Source organism: Dipodomys ordii, unplaced genomic scaffold, assembly GCF_000151885.1.
Source record: "Dipodomys ordii isolate 6190 unplaced genomic scaffold, Dord_2.0 Scaffold1, whole genome shotgun sequence".
In the NCBI taxonomy this organism is placed as follows: domain Eukaryota; kingdom Metazoa; phylum Chordata; class Mammalia; order Rodentia; family Heteromyidae; genus Dipodomys; species Dipodomys ordii.
The window spans coordinates 26,812,106-26,829,100 of record NW_012267217.1 but is presented as its reverse complement, the minus strand read 5'-3'; the positions used below and the strand labels follow the sequence as shown (position 1 = coordinate 26,829,100).

Genomic DNA, 16,995 nt, shown 5'->3' with positions numbered 1-16,995 from the left:
TGGGCGCTGTCCCTCAGCTCTTCAGCTCAAGGCTAGCACTCTACCACTTGAGCCACAGCACCACTTCTGGCTTTTTTTATGCTTATATGTGGTGCTGAGGAATCGAACCCAGGGCCTCATGCATGCAAGGCAAGTGCTCTACCATTGAGCCACCTTCCCAGCACCTGTAACTTTTAAAACTTAAAAGCCTAAGTTTTTAAAGTACTTCTAGCTCAGATTTTTTGCTTCTGATTTCTAGTTAAACTAACAGAGCTTTCATCTCCATGAGTTAGTAATAAGATAGCAATACCATTAGGTAAAAGCTAATCTTATAAATTAATCTGGTAAGATTTTTTTAAGATGTTATAAAAAGTGAAAAGTACCCTTGGTTTTCCTTGTTCTATTTTTGTTTTCCTCTGGACATAAGGTTATAAGTTGTCTAAAGGACAATTGTCAATTAAATGTCCAACCAAAGAGACTGCTTTTCATGAAAACTTACAAGTTAACTACAAAAATGATGTGGGCTCCAAGGTTGGGAAATTCAGTTACCTATGATGTGGTTTATTTATTTTGATGTTCTGAATTAAAGATCTGAGTTATAAAAAGAAGGAAAAAAACCTATTTTTACAATTATCCAGCAGGCTTTGAACAATTTTATCCTATATCTAGTCATATATTTATATAAGGTGAGGATTGATTACCTTGCCAATGTAGGTAAAGAATAAACATGCTTTTAAAGTTTAGAAAATGGAAGGACCAAAAAATCATATTAAATAAAGTAAACCAGACTCAAAGAAACATAGGTCCCATGTTTTCCCTTATTTGTAATAATTAGTATACAATTAGGATAATCTTAGCAGATTAGCAGAAGAGCTCAATAGCTATGTACACATGACCATATAAGATGATACTAAGCAAAATAAACTCCAAGACATGGACACAAGAGGTTTTTCTTTGTTGTTCTCAATGTACAATGTGATTTGTTTTTTCTTTTGTGTTTTTCCCACTATGGTTTATCCCTTATTGTCACTGTATTTGATTTTGGTACCCTGGTATTGTATATATGTTTATCTGAACTAGGGAAGGGAAGGGGAACAACAAAATGGTGAGATAAAGGACAAAAGGGGAACCTATTCAACAGCGATCCTCACAAGACAATATGTTAGAAATGATCTGTACAACTTGGAGGGTAGATGGGAAGGAGGGAAAGAGGGAGAAAAATGAGGGAGGAGGTAACAAGTTAGACAAGAAATGTAATCACTATCTTACTTACGTAACTGTAACCCCTCTGTATAACACCTTGACAATAAAATTAAAATTAAAAAATAAAGTTTAACAAAAAAAGCTAAAGTTAGACTAGAAAAAATGTTATATTTTACACAGAATAAAACACTACTTTACATTTTTGTTCTACCAAAGCCCCATTTTGGATGATCTCCCTGAAAATTACAATAGAATATGGACCTCTGAAAATCTATTTTCCCATACTGTCAGTAACACTGGTCAAAATGGTCCAATTCAATCTTTTCAAAACTCTAGGGATTAACTAAAGACTTGAAACAACTGACTCAAGGAAGCCTAAATCCTCATATGAACAAGGAGCTTTGAACCATTTTAATTTACTCTATTCTCTTTTCCTTCTCCCCAACTTCATAGTAGCCTTGAAAATCTACAGTTTCAAAATCACAGTAATAGTGAAAACTAGACTAATTAGCCACCAGAGAGGACAAATGAGTTTGCTGTTCCCTAAGAATTTCATCTCCAAAGAACTGTCATCATCTGATCTATCTGGCAGTTTCCTGGAAACCTCCGGTCACATGGCTTGTCTTTATTTGACCTGACTGAGAGCTCCCCTTACTGTAAACAATATAGGGGAATTGGTTAGCTTCACAGTTGCCTGTGGAAATAACAAGTGGAAAAACAAGAAGCCCACCAAAAACCCTAAAGGAAAAAGTAACTGCAGAAAAGATAGCTACAGTCAGCTTTGAATAGCTCCAACATAGTCAAGACAAAGAGCAGTATAAACCAAGATTCATTTTGGTATCATAGGCATGCTTACTCAAGTGTTGTATCAATAGTTACTAATGTCCTTCCCTTCACACTGAATCAAAATTTCCTCAATACAAATAATACAAGGGCTTCTCACCTTCATATTCTGGAGATTAAGACCAGAATAAATGATTAGGAATCTTACAGACTTAGTTTTTGTCTTTTAGAAGCTTTTTTACTAAACTTAGTAATAACACTGCTATAATTTTTAATTTTAATATTCACTTAAGACTTATTAAAACTAAATGAAATAATGCATGTAAACGGCTTGACTTAATATCTGACACATATTAAGGTTCAAAGGGTGGATGCTATAAATTTTATTACCTCTACTTATACATTCCCAAATACCTTACAATCAAATAAAATTCATACTCCCTCAAATCCCCAACGTGCTGCTGTTATTTTTATTGTACAAAACTATGTATTTTCCTAAATATTTTGCATCTTAACTTAAAGTAAGATTAGTCCCTACAACTCAAGAAATTCCAACTTTAGGGCTGGGAAGGTGGCTCAGTGGTTAAAGTGCTTGCCTTGCATGCCTGAGGCCCTGGGTTCAATTCCTCAGCACCACATAAGCAAAAACAAAAAAGCCGGAAGTGGCGGTGTGGCTCAAGTGGTAGAGTACTAGCCTTGAGCTGAAGAGCTGAGGGACAGTGCCCAGGCCCAGAGTTCAGGCCCCACAACCGGACCCAAAAAAAAAAAAAAAAGAAATTCCAACTTTATAGCCCTAACCACCTTGCTTTAATGGCTCATACACGCAGCCATTATTTCCCCTGCTCTTAATCATCTATGAGCCAGGTACAACAAACTAGAAACCATGTAATGTTCTTTCCAATTATTATGCAGTCAAGAATTCAATGGGTATCTTACAATTTAAGAAGAGTGAGGGAAGGAATAGGTAGAGGAGGGATGGGTGATAATACTAAAAGGGGTAATATTGGTCAAGATGTAGTGTATTCTAAACTTTTTTAAGTAGAAGTACTTAAAGGAAATAAGAATAAGAATAAACCTTAGCCAATTCTAGACAATTGCTCTGCTCCTCTTTACCTTTCTTGCAGCCTTTTCCAATAAAAGCTTTAGTCTAGGTTTTCTCCCAGCTTTCTTGTTTGTGATACAGGGTTTCACTATGTAGTCTAGCTGGTCCAAATTCATCATTCCCCTTCCTCAGCCACCCCAGCTTAGATTACAGGCATAAGCTGCCATGCATAGTGTTTTCTGTAGCTCTTCTTCTGTTACCTAGCCACAATCTAATGTATTTCTCATACTCCCTACGTTTTTTTGAAAATAGAACCATTCAGTGGTATCTATTTATCTGTGTTCTTTCTCAGATGGTACAAATCAGAAAAATTACAAATCAAGAAAAACAGCAAAATAAAAGACTATTTAAATGGAGATTTTGATCAAGAAACTTGATAACCAGATCAAGCATTTTTAGCTTTGATTTTTGTTTTTAGTGCAGGGGATCAGTTCTAGGACCTGGCATAAACGAATTACATTCTCTGTCATTAAGCTACACACCAGCCCAGGCTGAGTGTTTTAATTAAAACGCCAAGTATGTTCTATCCCTTTGGAAGATAAATGTATAGGAATTAAAGAAAATGGTGTTAAATTAATAAACTATTGAACCACATGACAAGCCAAAGTATCTGAACTTTTGATGGTGGCAAACAAATAAAGCTGGGCATTCCACTTGTGGTGAAGTTCATATTTCTTTTTTTTTTTTTGTCACAAACACATTTTAATTTTCACAAGGCAAATTGTCATTATCATGGTCTATACAGTTTATGAATTCTATGAGCTTTGACAATACAAGCTATTTTTTCCACATCAGGTGATGTTTACATTTCTTACCTTTTGCTTAATGTGGGCTGTTCCCACTTATTCTGTTCCTCCTCCTGGCTTCCCTCTGTTTTGTGCATGCATCTACCATATATATGGTCCAGAACATGGAGGCACTTAGCAATGATATGACAAAATGGGTGGCTGTCCTTTGTTTCTTGATGAAGTTCATATTTTCTAAAGCTGATCTAATCTGTAAATCTATCAGTGCATCATAATCACTTTTATATGTTTTACTTCCTCTACCAGAAAGGAATATAAAATCAAATCAAACATATGACTGAGAATACAAAATGGTATAGCTTCTTTGGCAGATAGTTTGGTTTCTTACAAAGTCAAGTTTTACATTATGATCCAACAATCATTCTCCAAATGTGAAACTTATGTACATCTAGTAGTCCTCACTTGAGTGTTTAATGCAGGCTTTATGTATAAATGTCCCAAATTGGAAATCCTAAGGTAGTCTTTTAATAGAGTGATAGATCATAGATAATAGATTACTAGATTAATGGATTAATTAGCTAGGATATCTATACAATGGGAGTATTATTCACTAGTTTCAAAAATAAAAATCAGGTATTAACCCATTAAGAGAAACTGTCTAGACCAACTGTCTTGCTTCTAGAGAAGTAAGTTTGAAAAGGCTGTTTGAATTCAACTGACATTCTGGAAAACATAAGATTATAAGAGAATAAAAGGATCAATGATTGTTGGAGGTTCAGGGTAAGCAAAGAAGGGATAAATTGGTAAAAAAAAAAATGGGATTCTTAAGGTAATAAAACAATTCTGTATCATACTAGAATGGTGACATAGGACATTATACATTATCAGGCATGTCTCAAGTGATAGAGACCAGAAATGAGTAGAAAAGCCAAATGAGAGTGTAAAGCCCTGAGTTCAAACTCTGGTAGCATTAGCATGTGCTGACAATAGTAGTGCATGGGTGTGCATGTGCATACACACAGGCAAAATCCAAAAAACAAATATAACAAAACCCCAAAGAACTATAAAACACCAATGTTCGTGCATAGGGTTCTATCGCCAAGTGCTAATACACTTCTAGGGGAAACTGTATGAGAGATCATATGTGAGAACTCTGTACTATCTGCTCAATTTTTTTTATAAGCCTTAAGCTGCTTGTAAAAATGTCCATTAATAAAAGAGTAGGGAGTGGGATTCCATAAATACCAAAAAAAGATTCAGCTGCTTGCTAGTCAAAAGGAATGAGAAATGTGTGTAATTGCTTCACTAGAAACAGTACTAGCAGTGATGTTTCAAAAGCTAAAAGACCCACCAAATGTACAATGTTATTGTAGCAAATATGTATAGTGTTTAAAAAGATAAAATATTGGTGAAGCAATACATAATTATAGCCAACCATAAGAAAACCAATTTGATCCCAGGAGATAGAAAGGAAATCATCCGATTGAGTAGAAAACTCCCAAGAAAGTGAAGAGAAGAGATAATCTGTTACTCTTAATTTTTAACATCATTCATGTATCTGGAATTGAGTTTTAGTTTGCTTTTTTACTGGAGATACTTGTGTCATTTGTCCACAGGCACACTTCAATTTGGCATATCGTTTATTGCCAATCATTAGCTAGCTTCATATTCTACCAGTTACTCATCCACTCTCTAAGATGCATCTTTATATCATTAAAAAATCTATCTTCCTAGTTTTCTAATCCACTGCTCACTATAAATAATTCCTCACTAGCATATTGTAACACCCCGATAAGCGAGAAAACCCAGCACAAAGGCACTTTAAAGGTGACAAAGGAGTTGCATTAGTTGGTCTACAACCCTGTCCTGGGTTACCTCTGAACTGGGAGTAACTGCAACCTCCAAGGGAGCAAGTTTTTGTCTTTTTCCTCCTTCCTACAGGCCTCTCTGCTCTCCATGGGCGTCTTGGACTCTGTAGGCTTTTCCGACTCTGCAGCTCTCTCCGATCTCCACTGGTCTCTCTCACTCTCCGCGGGCCTCGCCGGTCTCCACAGTCTGTCCAACTCTCTGCAGGCCTCTGTGGAGGCTTCTCCACCCTCCATGGGCCTTCCAATCTCCACTGGCTTCGCTGCCTCTCCACGTCTCTGCCAGCCTCTCTGTTTCTCTGCTGGCCTCTCTGCTTCTCTACCCGCCCCTCTGTAGATCTCTCAGCCCTGCACAGGCCTCCTCAGGCCTCTCCAGTCTGCACAAAGGCCTATTGGCAGGCCTGCCGGCCCTGTGTGGGTATCCCTAGGCCTATCTGCTGGTCTGGGCCTCTCTTCCGGCCTGGGTCTCCCTCAAGCCTGCGCGGGCTTCCCCGGGCCTCTCTGCAGGCCGGGCTTTCCCTCAGGCAGGCCCAGCCTTTCCCGGGCCTCTCTTCCAACCTGGGTCTCCCCTCACACCGGCCTGCACCTCACGGCCAGCTCGGGTCTCCCCTCAGGCGGGTGCAGCTTTCCCCAGGCCGACTCCAGGTACAGCTCCACTCCAGGAGCCGATTATCTCTTGCAGTGTCTCTCTCTCTCCCCTCTCCTCCCTGGGATCCCCTCCTTCCTATATCCAGTGACCTGCCCGCTAAGCCACCCTTTGATTGCCCCCCCCCCGCCCCCAGCAGCCTGGAGTGCGTGGTGGTTATGTCAGCGTGGGGCCGGGCTTCACGACCCCCTTCCCCACCAGGTTCTCACAGTATCTATAGTTATAAACTGTATTCAATTCAGATCTAGCAAACATTTACACAGAGCTCTATCAGGTTTATTTAGCCCTTAGAATTACAGGTACTCTAAAAAGATCTCTCTCGCTCCCTTCCTTCCTTCCTTCCTTCCTTCCTTCCTTCCTTCCTTCCTTCCTTCCTTCTCCCTCCACCCCCTCTCTCTTTCTTTTCTTTCTTTTGTGCCTGTCCCTAGGGCTTAAATTCATAAGCCTGGACACTGTCCCTGAGCATTTTTGCTCAAAGATAGAGCCAACAGCTCCACTTCCAGTTTTTTGTAGGTTAATTGGAGATAAGGATGCTAAACCTTCCTATGGAGGATGGCTTTGCATTATGATCAGATCTCTGCCTACAAAGTAGCTAGAATTACAAGTTTGAGCCACTGGTGCCAAGCTTTTACTTCCTTTTTAAAAAGAAGTAAATGTACTAGATATGTAATAACTTAGGACACCTGAATCCAAGTATTTCCACCAGTTTAGATACTTTCCATTCATCTTTAGGTCTTTCTGTGGTAGTTAGAATTCAAGGCTTTTCTCAACCGCATGAAACTTGTGCATTTTCTTCCTCTGTCAATCCCTTTATTAGGGCTAGAACTTAGGACCTCTAGATAAGTGCTAGATTTAAGCTATGTCACTAGATTTTTTCTCTCTCTCCTCCCCTTTTAAAAAATCCTACCAAAAACCCTATCCTCTGGACCTCAGGGTTCAACCTTATCTTTACATCTTATTCTAGTAGGTTTGTATTTCCAGATCCTTATTCTACATCCATCTGCATGATAGCTATGGTGTCCAGAAGAGTTCAAAAACATAATTACCAACAGAAAGTTCTTCGGGGAAGAAGCAAAACAAGCCTTAAGCACTGTGGTGGTGGTTCATGGTTCAGGCTGGTATTGTGTTGTCCCCTTAGCAGAATATAAAACTATAGACACTATGGCAATGTATTATATAATTAACTACTTAATATATTATTTAACTACTTAATGTATTATTTATGCAGTATTATCAACTATTTGAGACTAGTGACTGATCTGAAGCAACAAATGATAACACCCATCAGTCTACGTCTCAGAAATCACAAAAAGTTAATAAATATCTGCCACATCTATGATATTTTTGTAGCCTAAAAAAATCCTCACAATTAAATTTGACCATAGAAATCAAGCTAGTGAAATAAAGTTGCTGCTAAAAGATATCTGAGTACATGCTAAAGGTAAAACCAGGACATAACCCTTTTTGTGTCATAACCCTTTTTATTCAAAGCAGAAAAACCTAGAGACCAAGCCAATTACTTTTCAATAGCAAAGAATAGGTCCTTATCTACTTTGAATTATACATTAGAGATATTAAATTTGCAGAGTAACAAATAAGGTATGATTCTTTTTTGTTTTTCCAAAGAAGAGATTTGAGTAATACTTAGGAGTAGAGCTTAGAATGATCTTGATCAAATTATGCAGCCTACTGAAACTCATTTTGTTTCATTTGCAAATTAAGGACAGGTACACTTCTTGCATGGGATTGTTGAAAGAATTAAGTGAGATCATAAACTTCTCAGTAAAATATCTGTAACACAAAAAGTATGAAGCTGTTCTTTTCCTCCAAATTATCATTTAGTCTTTGTTTTCTCATCCACCACATTAAAATAGCAACCATAAGATAGTTGTGAGAATTAAGACCACTGCCTACCATACTGTAGCCACTTACAAACACTCATTATTATTCCTATCCTTTCAGGATTAAGAGAAACTTAGTGAGTACACCCACAGAACTAAACTTTGAAAGCCGTGGGCTGGGAAAACAAAACCATATCAGCCTTGCAGGAATTGTGTATTTGGAGTGAGAGATGCAGAAAAAAAGAAGATAACATTTTATTATTTTACAATGTAGGTAGTCATTTAATTGCATAATTGTCATAATTTCATGACCCAAAGAAATGATTTATAATTATCATTAAGGCACAGGGTTAAACTTGGTTTAAAAACATTTAAGAAACAGTACATTGTTAATTTAAAAGAAAACAAGAACAACTTTAATGGTGACAAAATACACACAAAGAAGTTGACTATGAACTAAGGAGGCACTTTAGAAACAACTTCAAAGTAGTCTTATTATTTTGTCTTAACATCAAAAATCATTCTGAACTGGAATTCAAAATGAACTGGAGTTTTTGCTGATTAGCAGGAACCCATTATTGTGAAGTTTAATTAAATGCTAAAATTTTCATTCTTATGAAAGATAGACATATGCTAGACATAGAAAATAAACATTTCAATTTCCTTACCTGTTGTGTTCCATCTGCACTTACAATAGGGGCAGACAGAAGAGAAATATCACTACTTAAAATCTGAGTTGTATCCAGTAGCGGTGGATGTTCTGCCATTATCAATAAGACATAAATACCAGATAACCCTTCAACTCTGCAAAACAAAAATATGTAGTCATTTGTGTGTGTACTTTGAAAGTATGTTAAAATACAGTATATTCAATATCTATCTCAGTCTTTAACATAAAGTTTTAAAAGTTTAATTTGCATTATTATTAAAGTATTGTACAAGGGAACTACTGTTTCATAAATCAGATGATGAGTACATTTATTTTGGGACAATGATAAAGAGACAGTCTTAACAAAAGAAAACCACAATACTTTGTGTACTACTTTTTTCATTTAAGGAAATATTTCTTAAAGATTCAAGTATTACTGATATCAGAAGCACCTACTTATATTCATATTAAATCTCTAGATATCTTTAATCACCACTATTCAATCTATACACTAGAGTAGACACTAAATACACTTATTTAATGATAAAATTGTATCGGTAACGTTTTTCTTTGGCAGATAATTGTGAAGCCCTTGCTTCTGCATCATCTTGAAGCACTTGCCTTGAAACATTACTCAATAAGAATTATGATTTATAACTTACTTTTTCAGACATCAAAATAGTAGAAAACTTGCTCAGGATTAGGATAAGAACCTACAAGTTTTAAGTTTTAAGCTCTTACATTACTGGCTCATCTGGTTTATTATAACTACAACAAACAAAATATTTTTAGTAATGATAATGCATACAATTAGAAATCGTTAACTGTAGATGCAATTATCAGACTGCATACTATGTTACTATTAATAGGATATATTAACATTATTCTATACAATGTGAATCATAAAGAATCAGCATAATCTATACTTATCTTTCAAAGACTACTACAATTGCCAAGTACTTTAAATTTTATCAAATGATTTCTCACTGTGAAATATACAAAGAATTTTAAGTCAGGAGTCAATGTATCATTTTCCTTCTTGCATGGTACATAAGGTAATATATAAGAAGAAAGAGGATGTTAATTCAGTATTAAAGAGAGACATGGTAAGCAATTTGTCTCCCTCCCTTCTTCCCTCAATATTATAGACTACTACTGAGAAAACAACCAAATTCTAGTTTCCAGAGTGTCATATTAAACAATGTATTTTAAGATCTAAGAGAGATTAAGGATCTGAATATTAAAGATAAGAATTCCTAAAAGATTAACACAGAAATACCTTTATAGCCATAAAACAGGGAAAAAAAGATTTCTCAAATACAGTATAAAACATTTCTCAAATCAAAAAGGAAAAGAGTATATTGGACTTCCTTAAAATTAAAAGAATATGTTAGCCAGATATCATCGGCCCAAACTTGTAATCCTAGCTACTCAGAAAAATCACTTCTCAAAGCCAATTTGGGCAGAAAAGTCCAAGAGACAGTATCTCTAAATAACTAGCAAAAAGCTGAATTGAAGGCAAGTGTATAGCACCAGCCATGAGCAAGAATGCCAAGTGAGAGTGAAAGACCCTGAGCTTAAGCACTCTAGTACCACACACACAAAAAAGTATACTTTAAAAATGTCTTTAGCAGGGCACCCATAGCTCACACCTATAATCCTAGCTACACAGGAGGCTGAGATCTGAGGATCATGGTTCAAAGCCAGCCCAGGCAGGAAAGTCAGGGAGACTCTTATCTCCAATAAACTACCAGAAAACCGGCAATGGTACTATGGCTCAAGAGGTAGAGTGCTCACCTTGAGATGAAGAGCTGAGGGACAGTGCCCAGGACCATTGTTCAAGCCCCACAGCTGACCAAGAAAAAGGAAGTCTTAAAAAAATGTAAGCCCCTCACTAAAGATATTTGTAACATGTAACTAACAAAGAATATAAATTCAGAATACATATCAAGTATAAATTTACTTTTTTTAATTGTCTTTTTTTTGTCTTTTTTGGGGGTACTGAGGACTGAACCCAGGACATTGCACTTGCTAGGTAAGTGCTCTGCCACTGAGCTACATCCCAGCCCTACAAATTGACTTTTTAAAAAACAAAAATGAGCTAGGCACTGGTGGGTGGCTCACACCTGTAATCCTAGCTACTCAGGAGGTGAGATCTGAGGATCGAGGGTTCAAAGCCAGCTCAGGCAGGAAAAGCCCATAGACTCTTATCTCCAATTTACCACCGGAAGTAGTGGTGTGGCTCAAGTGGTAGAGTGCTCACCTTGCGCTGAAGAGTTGAGGGACAGTGCCTAGGCCCAGAGTTCAAGTCCCACGACTGACAAAAAAAAAAAAAAAGACAAGAAACTTGAATAGTTCTTCACTAAGGTAGAAATTCAAGAGGCTAATACACATATGAAAAGATTACTAAATCCACTAATTAATAGGTAAATTAAAAACCATACCTATTAGGTATCAATTAAGAGTATAAAATGGAAAAAGACATAATAGCAAATGGTAATGAGCTTTAGAATTAACAAATTCATATAGAGTAGGAATGAAAACTAATAAAATGATTTTAGAAAAGTTTAATAATCTCTACTAAAGTTGAACAAGGCACACTCTACCAACTAGTTGAATTGAGATCCAGCTATGAGACTCCTAGTGTGTGTGTATGTGTGTGTGTGTGTAATCTTAAAAACAATAGAAAAAAACAAGTGCAGGAACAAGTTCATAGCAGCAGAATTTGCTCATAGTTCAAAAGCATATACAATCTACATACCCCTTCACAATCAACTGTTTTACTCAATGAATTAGTGGTTTTGGAATATGAATAAATCCACCAATACAATATGAGTGAAAACATACAGAAGAATACATACTGCAGAGCTTTATTTATATAAAATTCAAAAACAGATAAAACAGGACAGTGGTTGCCTTTGAGAAGGAAGAAAGAATAGGGACCAGAGGAAGGTATAAAGATTGTTTCAGGGGTGCTGGTAATGTTGTCTTGACATAGGAGACTTTTACATATATTCTTTTTTAAAAAATTAATTAATTAATTTTTGGGTCCGGTCATGGGCCTGAACTCTGGGCCTGGGAGCTCAGCTCTTCAGCTCAAGGCTAGCACTCTATCACTTGAGCCACAGCGCCACTTCCAGCTTTTTTCTTTTTTCTTATGTGGTGCTGAGGAATCGAACCCAGGGCCTCAGGCATGTAAGGAAAGCGCTCTACCCCTGAGCCACCTTCCCAGCCCAACATATATTCTTGACTGAATTACTAAATGGGCTCTGCTGAGTATGCTCTTTTCTGAATATATTCAGTAAAATAAAGTTTAAAACTTAAAATGAGCACATGATCATCTCAATTGATAAAAAGTATTGGAAAATTTGACACTTTTTCGTGATTAAAAAACAAACAAAACCTGAACAACATAGAATCTATCTCAGCAAGAAAGATGCTACATATGGAAAACTCCACAAGAAATACCATATATAACTATGAAAGATTGGAAGATTTTCCCCTAAGATCAGGATAAGAGTGCTCATTTTTTGCCACTGGTATTGAATATAGCAATGGAAGTTTCAGAGTACTGGACAAGGAAAAGAAATAAGAGTTATCTAATTGGAAGAGGTAAAATTATTTCCCTTACGGGTATTATATGTAGAAACTTTAAGGATTCCATAGAAAGTGTTAGCAATGTTAGCATTAGTTAGTAAAGTTTCAGGATACAGAGTCAACAAAGAAAAATCAGTTATGTTGCTATACACTAACAATGAGCAATCTAAAAAAGAAACAGAAAAGATTCAATTTAAAACAGCACAAGACATTGTTGAAGAAAAAAATACAAATTATGGAGAAACATTCCATGTTAATTTATTGAAATATTTCATAATTTAAAGATGTCTGTAGGCCTCAAAGTTACCTACAGGTTCAACACATCCCAATAAAAATACCAATAGCATTTTTCACAAAAATAGAAAAATTCATCCTAAAATTTATATGATACCTCAAATAGTCCAAACCATTTTGAAAACAAAACTAGAAATTATGAACTCATATTTTCTAATTTTGAACCATATTAAAAAGCCACAGTACTTAAAACGATGTGTACTGTCATAAAGACAGAGAGACAATGGATTACAAGACTCAGAAATAAACTCTCACATATACAGTAAAATGATTTTTGACAAGAATGCCAAGATCACTCAATAGGAATAGTCTCTTCAACAGTGTACTGGATATTCACATGCAAAAGAATAAAGCTGGCCTCTTACTACTACATATAAAAAATCATTCAAAATGAGTTAAGATTTAAATATAAAAGTCTATAAAACTTAGAAGAAAACATAGTGAAACAGCTTCATGATACTGGCATTGGTAATAATTTGGATATGAACGCAAAAACAACAAAAGCTAGACAAATGAGATTACATCGAACTTAGAAATTCTGATACGTAAGAAGACACATCATGTGAATGAAAAGGTAGGCCTTAGGATAAGATAAAACATTTGCAAACTGTCTTTTAGTTCAGGCGAGTCTAATAAACTACTACATAGTAGGTAGTAGACAGACATTAATTTCTTACAGTTCTGGAGCGATAGGTGCAAGAGCAAGACAATGGCAGATTTGTTTCTCTGTGAAGGCTCTCTTCCTGACTTTCAGGCTGTATAAATACTATACTTTATTCTCTTCTGAGGAAGAGAGGAACCCTTGTTATCTCTTCAAAGAACATTAGTTACATCATGACCTCATTCTCTTCCCAAAGTCCTACCTCCTAATAACATCACATTGAGGATTAGGACTCCAACAAATGAATCTAGGGAATACACATTCTATCCACAATACTCCACTGCTGCCCTACCCACCGATGTGAATGCCATTTTCACTTCAACCCAATACCCCCTAAGTCTTAATTTGTGCTAGCATCAATTCTAAAGTCCTAAATCTCATCTATATTATCATCTACATTAGATGTGGGTGAGACTGTTATGATTCATCCTGATTTATTTCCTTTCTAGCTCTGAATCTGTGAAACTAGGTTACAAAATATAATGGGACAAGCCAAGGCTAAACACTCCCATTCCAAATCTATGTGAGAGGAATATACTATAGTCTCTTAAATAGGATGCTTTTGGGAAAAGGCAGGGAAACGAGTTAATGTACTAAATAAACATGTATCAGGCTGGGAAGGTGGCTCAGTGGTAGAGCGCTTGCCTTGCATGCCTGAGGCCCTGGGTTCGATTCCTCAGCACCACATAAGCAAAAAGAAAAAAAGCCAGAGTGGCGCTGTGGCTCAAGTGGTAGAGCGCTAGCCTTGAGCTGAAGAGCGGAGGGACAGTGCTCAGGCCCAGAGTTCAGGCCCCACGACTGGACCCCCCCCCAAAAAAACAAAAATAAACATGTATCAAGTACTTGCCATGTACCTACTACTCTTTTTCTTTTTTGATTGCTTTGAGACAGAATCTTACTGTGTATGGGGGGGGGGGGGGCTCAAGCTCCATATCCTCTAGCTTCAGCTTTCTGAGAACAGGTGCATGTGCCACTGAATTTGTGCGTTTTGTTTTGGTGCCTAGTATTCAGAACCTTGAAATCTCATTTGGCTTGTTTTGCTCAAGACTGGCATTCTATCACTTTGACCACACTTCCATTCTGGCCTTTTGTTGGCTAACTGAAGATAAGAGTCTCAGGGACTTCTCTGTGTGGGCTGGCTTGTAACAGCAACCCTCAGATCTTATAATCCTGGGTAGCTAGGATTACAAGTGTGAGCCACCCATGCCCAGATATGCCACTTAAAAAAAAATAGTGTAACTGACATACCTCAAATTGTGTATGCTTCAAGTACACAATATTTTGACACACAGATACACCTGTGAAACTATTACCACAGTGTTCCCTTTACAATCTCAGCCTTTATATTTCCATGACTAACATTGGATGTGTTTTTTGGGCTTACTGGTATAGTTTCTTTTACCATAGTTTTTTTTGTTAAATAACTGTTTAGTTCTTACCCATTTTATTGCTAGGTTATTTCTTAATATTGGTTTTGATAGGTTTTTATACCTCCTGCATACTTGGCCTTTTGCAGATAAAGTTGATTTTAAAACATTTTCTACTAGTCTTGCTACTTGTTTTTTGCATTCTACTCCTGATGTCTTTTGAAGAGCAAATGCTTATAAAAGTTTCTATTTATCAGTTCATTTATGCATAAGGCTTCAGGAGTTCTAAGAAATTTTGCCTCAGCTAAGGCATAAAATTTTTTCATTATGATGTCAAGGCATTTTATAGTTTGAGCTTTACAGTTTATCTACCTTATTCTATTCATTAGGGGGAGGAAAAAATAGTATTAAGACCATCACTACAAGCTGAGTGTTGGTAGCTCATTCCTGTAATCCTAGCTGCTCAGGATGCTGAGATCTGAGAATCAAAGTTCAAAGCCAGCTGGGTCAGGAAAGGCTGACAGACTTACCTCCAGTTAAGTACTAAAAAAGCTGTAAGTGGAACTTGTCTCAAATGGTAGATTGTTAGTCCTCAGCCAAAAAAAAAAAAAAAAGCTCAGGGACAGGCTCTAGGCTCTGAGTTCAAGCCCCGGGTTCAGCATACACACACACACACACACACACACACACACACACACACACACACACACACCTGCCAGTGCAAACACACACACACACACACCTGCCAGTACACACATACACACACACACACACACACACACACCTGCCAGTGCAGTGGCATACCTATTCTCTTTACTTGTATCATGCATTTTGAAGATCTTTTATTAAGTGCATAAAAATTTAGGATTATGTTCACTTAATGAATTAACTCATTATTAAGTAGCCCTTTATTCCTAATGTTCTCTGATCTGTAATCTAAGTTCTGATCTAATAATACAGTGATTCCAAGCTGTTTTAGATTGTATAACCATTCCATCTTCCTGTTCTTAACTTACATGTATCTTTATACTTAAACTGGACTTCTTATACATATGAGACTTGGATCCTAGTGTTTAAAAATCTAGTCTAATAATCTCTGCCTTTTAATTGTAATGTTTAAACCATTTATAATTAATGTGACTAGTAATGCTGTGCCTAGAGTTGTGTCTACTAGTTTGATATCTGCTCTATGTATTCTTCATCCCTTTCCCTTTATTTGCTTTGTTTGGAATTATTATACCATCTTATATAATTCTGTGTTGTGACATGAGTGGGCCCTTTAGTGTTTATATCTTTTAGTTATTAGTCTTCTTTCCAAGTTGGGTTATACAATTTCAGGTGTAAGTACTAGAACCTCACAATAAAAACCTGCAACTTCTACCATTGGACTTTTTTCATAGTTATAAATTTTACTTTTACATGTTACAAACCCCACAATTATTGTGATTTTTATGTTAAACCATCAATTGTCTTTAAAACATCTAAAAGAGAATATCTGATATATTTACCCATGTAGTTACCATACCTGGTACTTTTATTTATGTAAGGTACAGGTTTAATGTCTTTTTTGGTTGTTGGTTGTGGGGCCTGAACTCTGGGCCTGGGCTCTGTTCCTTAGCTCTTCAGCTCAAGGCTAGCACTCTACCGACTTGAGCCACCGCGCCACTTCCGGCTTTTTTTTCTGCTTATGTGGTGCTGAGGAATCGAACCCAGGGCCTCGTGCATTCAAGACAAGCACTCTTATCATTGAGCCACCTTCCCAGCCCCTAATGTCTTTTTAAAAGAGAAATGAAGATGACAAATCCTTTCAGCTTTTGTATGTCTCAAGTCTTCATTTTGCATTTGTTTTTAAAAGATAGTTTCACTGAGTATTAGGATGTCAGGTTTTTTTCTTAATATTTTAAAATACTGCTCCACTATCTTGAAATTACATTGTTTCTGATGAGAAATCTGATTGCCATTCTTACCTTGGTTGTTTTGATTTGGTTGCTTTTAAATCTTACTTTCTCTTTTTGTTACTTCAAGGGACTTAATTATGATGTTCTTCATGAAGTTTTACTCATCTTTCTTGTGTTTTTGAATAATAGTTTTTATCTTATTTGAAAAAATTTGTAGTGGCGCTGTAGCACTCGCTTGAGCTGAAGAGCTGAGGGACAGCTCCTAGGCCCAGAGTTCAAGCCCCACGACTGACAAAAAAAAAAAAAATCAGTAAGTTTTTGGGCTGGGAAGGTGGCTCAGTGGTAGAGCGCTTGCCTTGCATGC

The 16,995-nt window shown here is 36.7% G+C and overlaps 1 protein-coding gene across 3 annotated transcripts in view; it reads right to left on the bottom strand.

Annotated features, from left to right (window-relative positions):
• Positions 1 to 16,995, bottom strand: part of Fndc3a (fibronectin type III domain containing 3A) — a 118,102-nt gene that overhangs the window by 88,091 nt on the left and 13,016 nt on the right. For all 3 annotated transcript variants that reach the window (XM_013009434.1, XM_013009443.1, XM_013009446.1), the window contains exon 2: positions 8,834 to 8,969. In XM_013009434.1, the coding sequence (XP_012864888.1) occupies positions 8,834 to 8,932 (99 nt within the window). In that variant the 5' untranslated portion in view covers positions 8,933 to 8,969. The remainder of the gene's footprint in view (positions 1 to 8,833; positions 8,970 to 16,995) is intronic.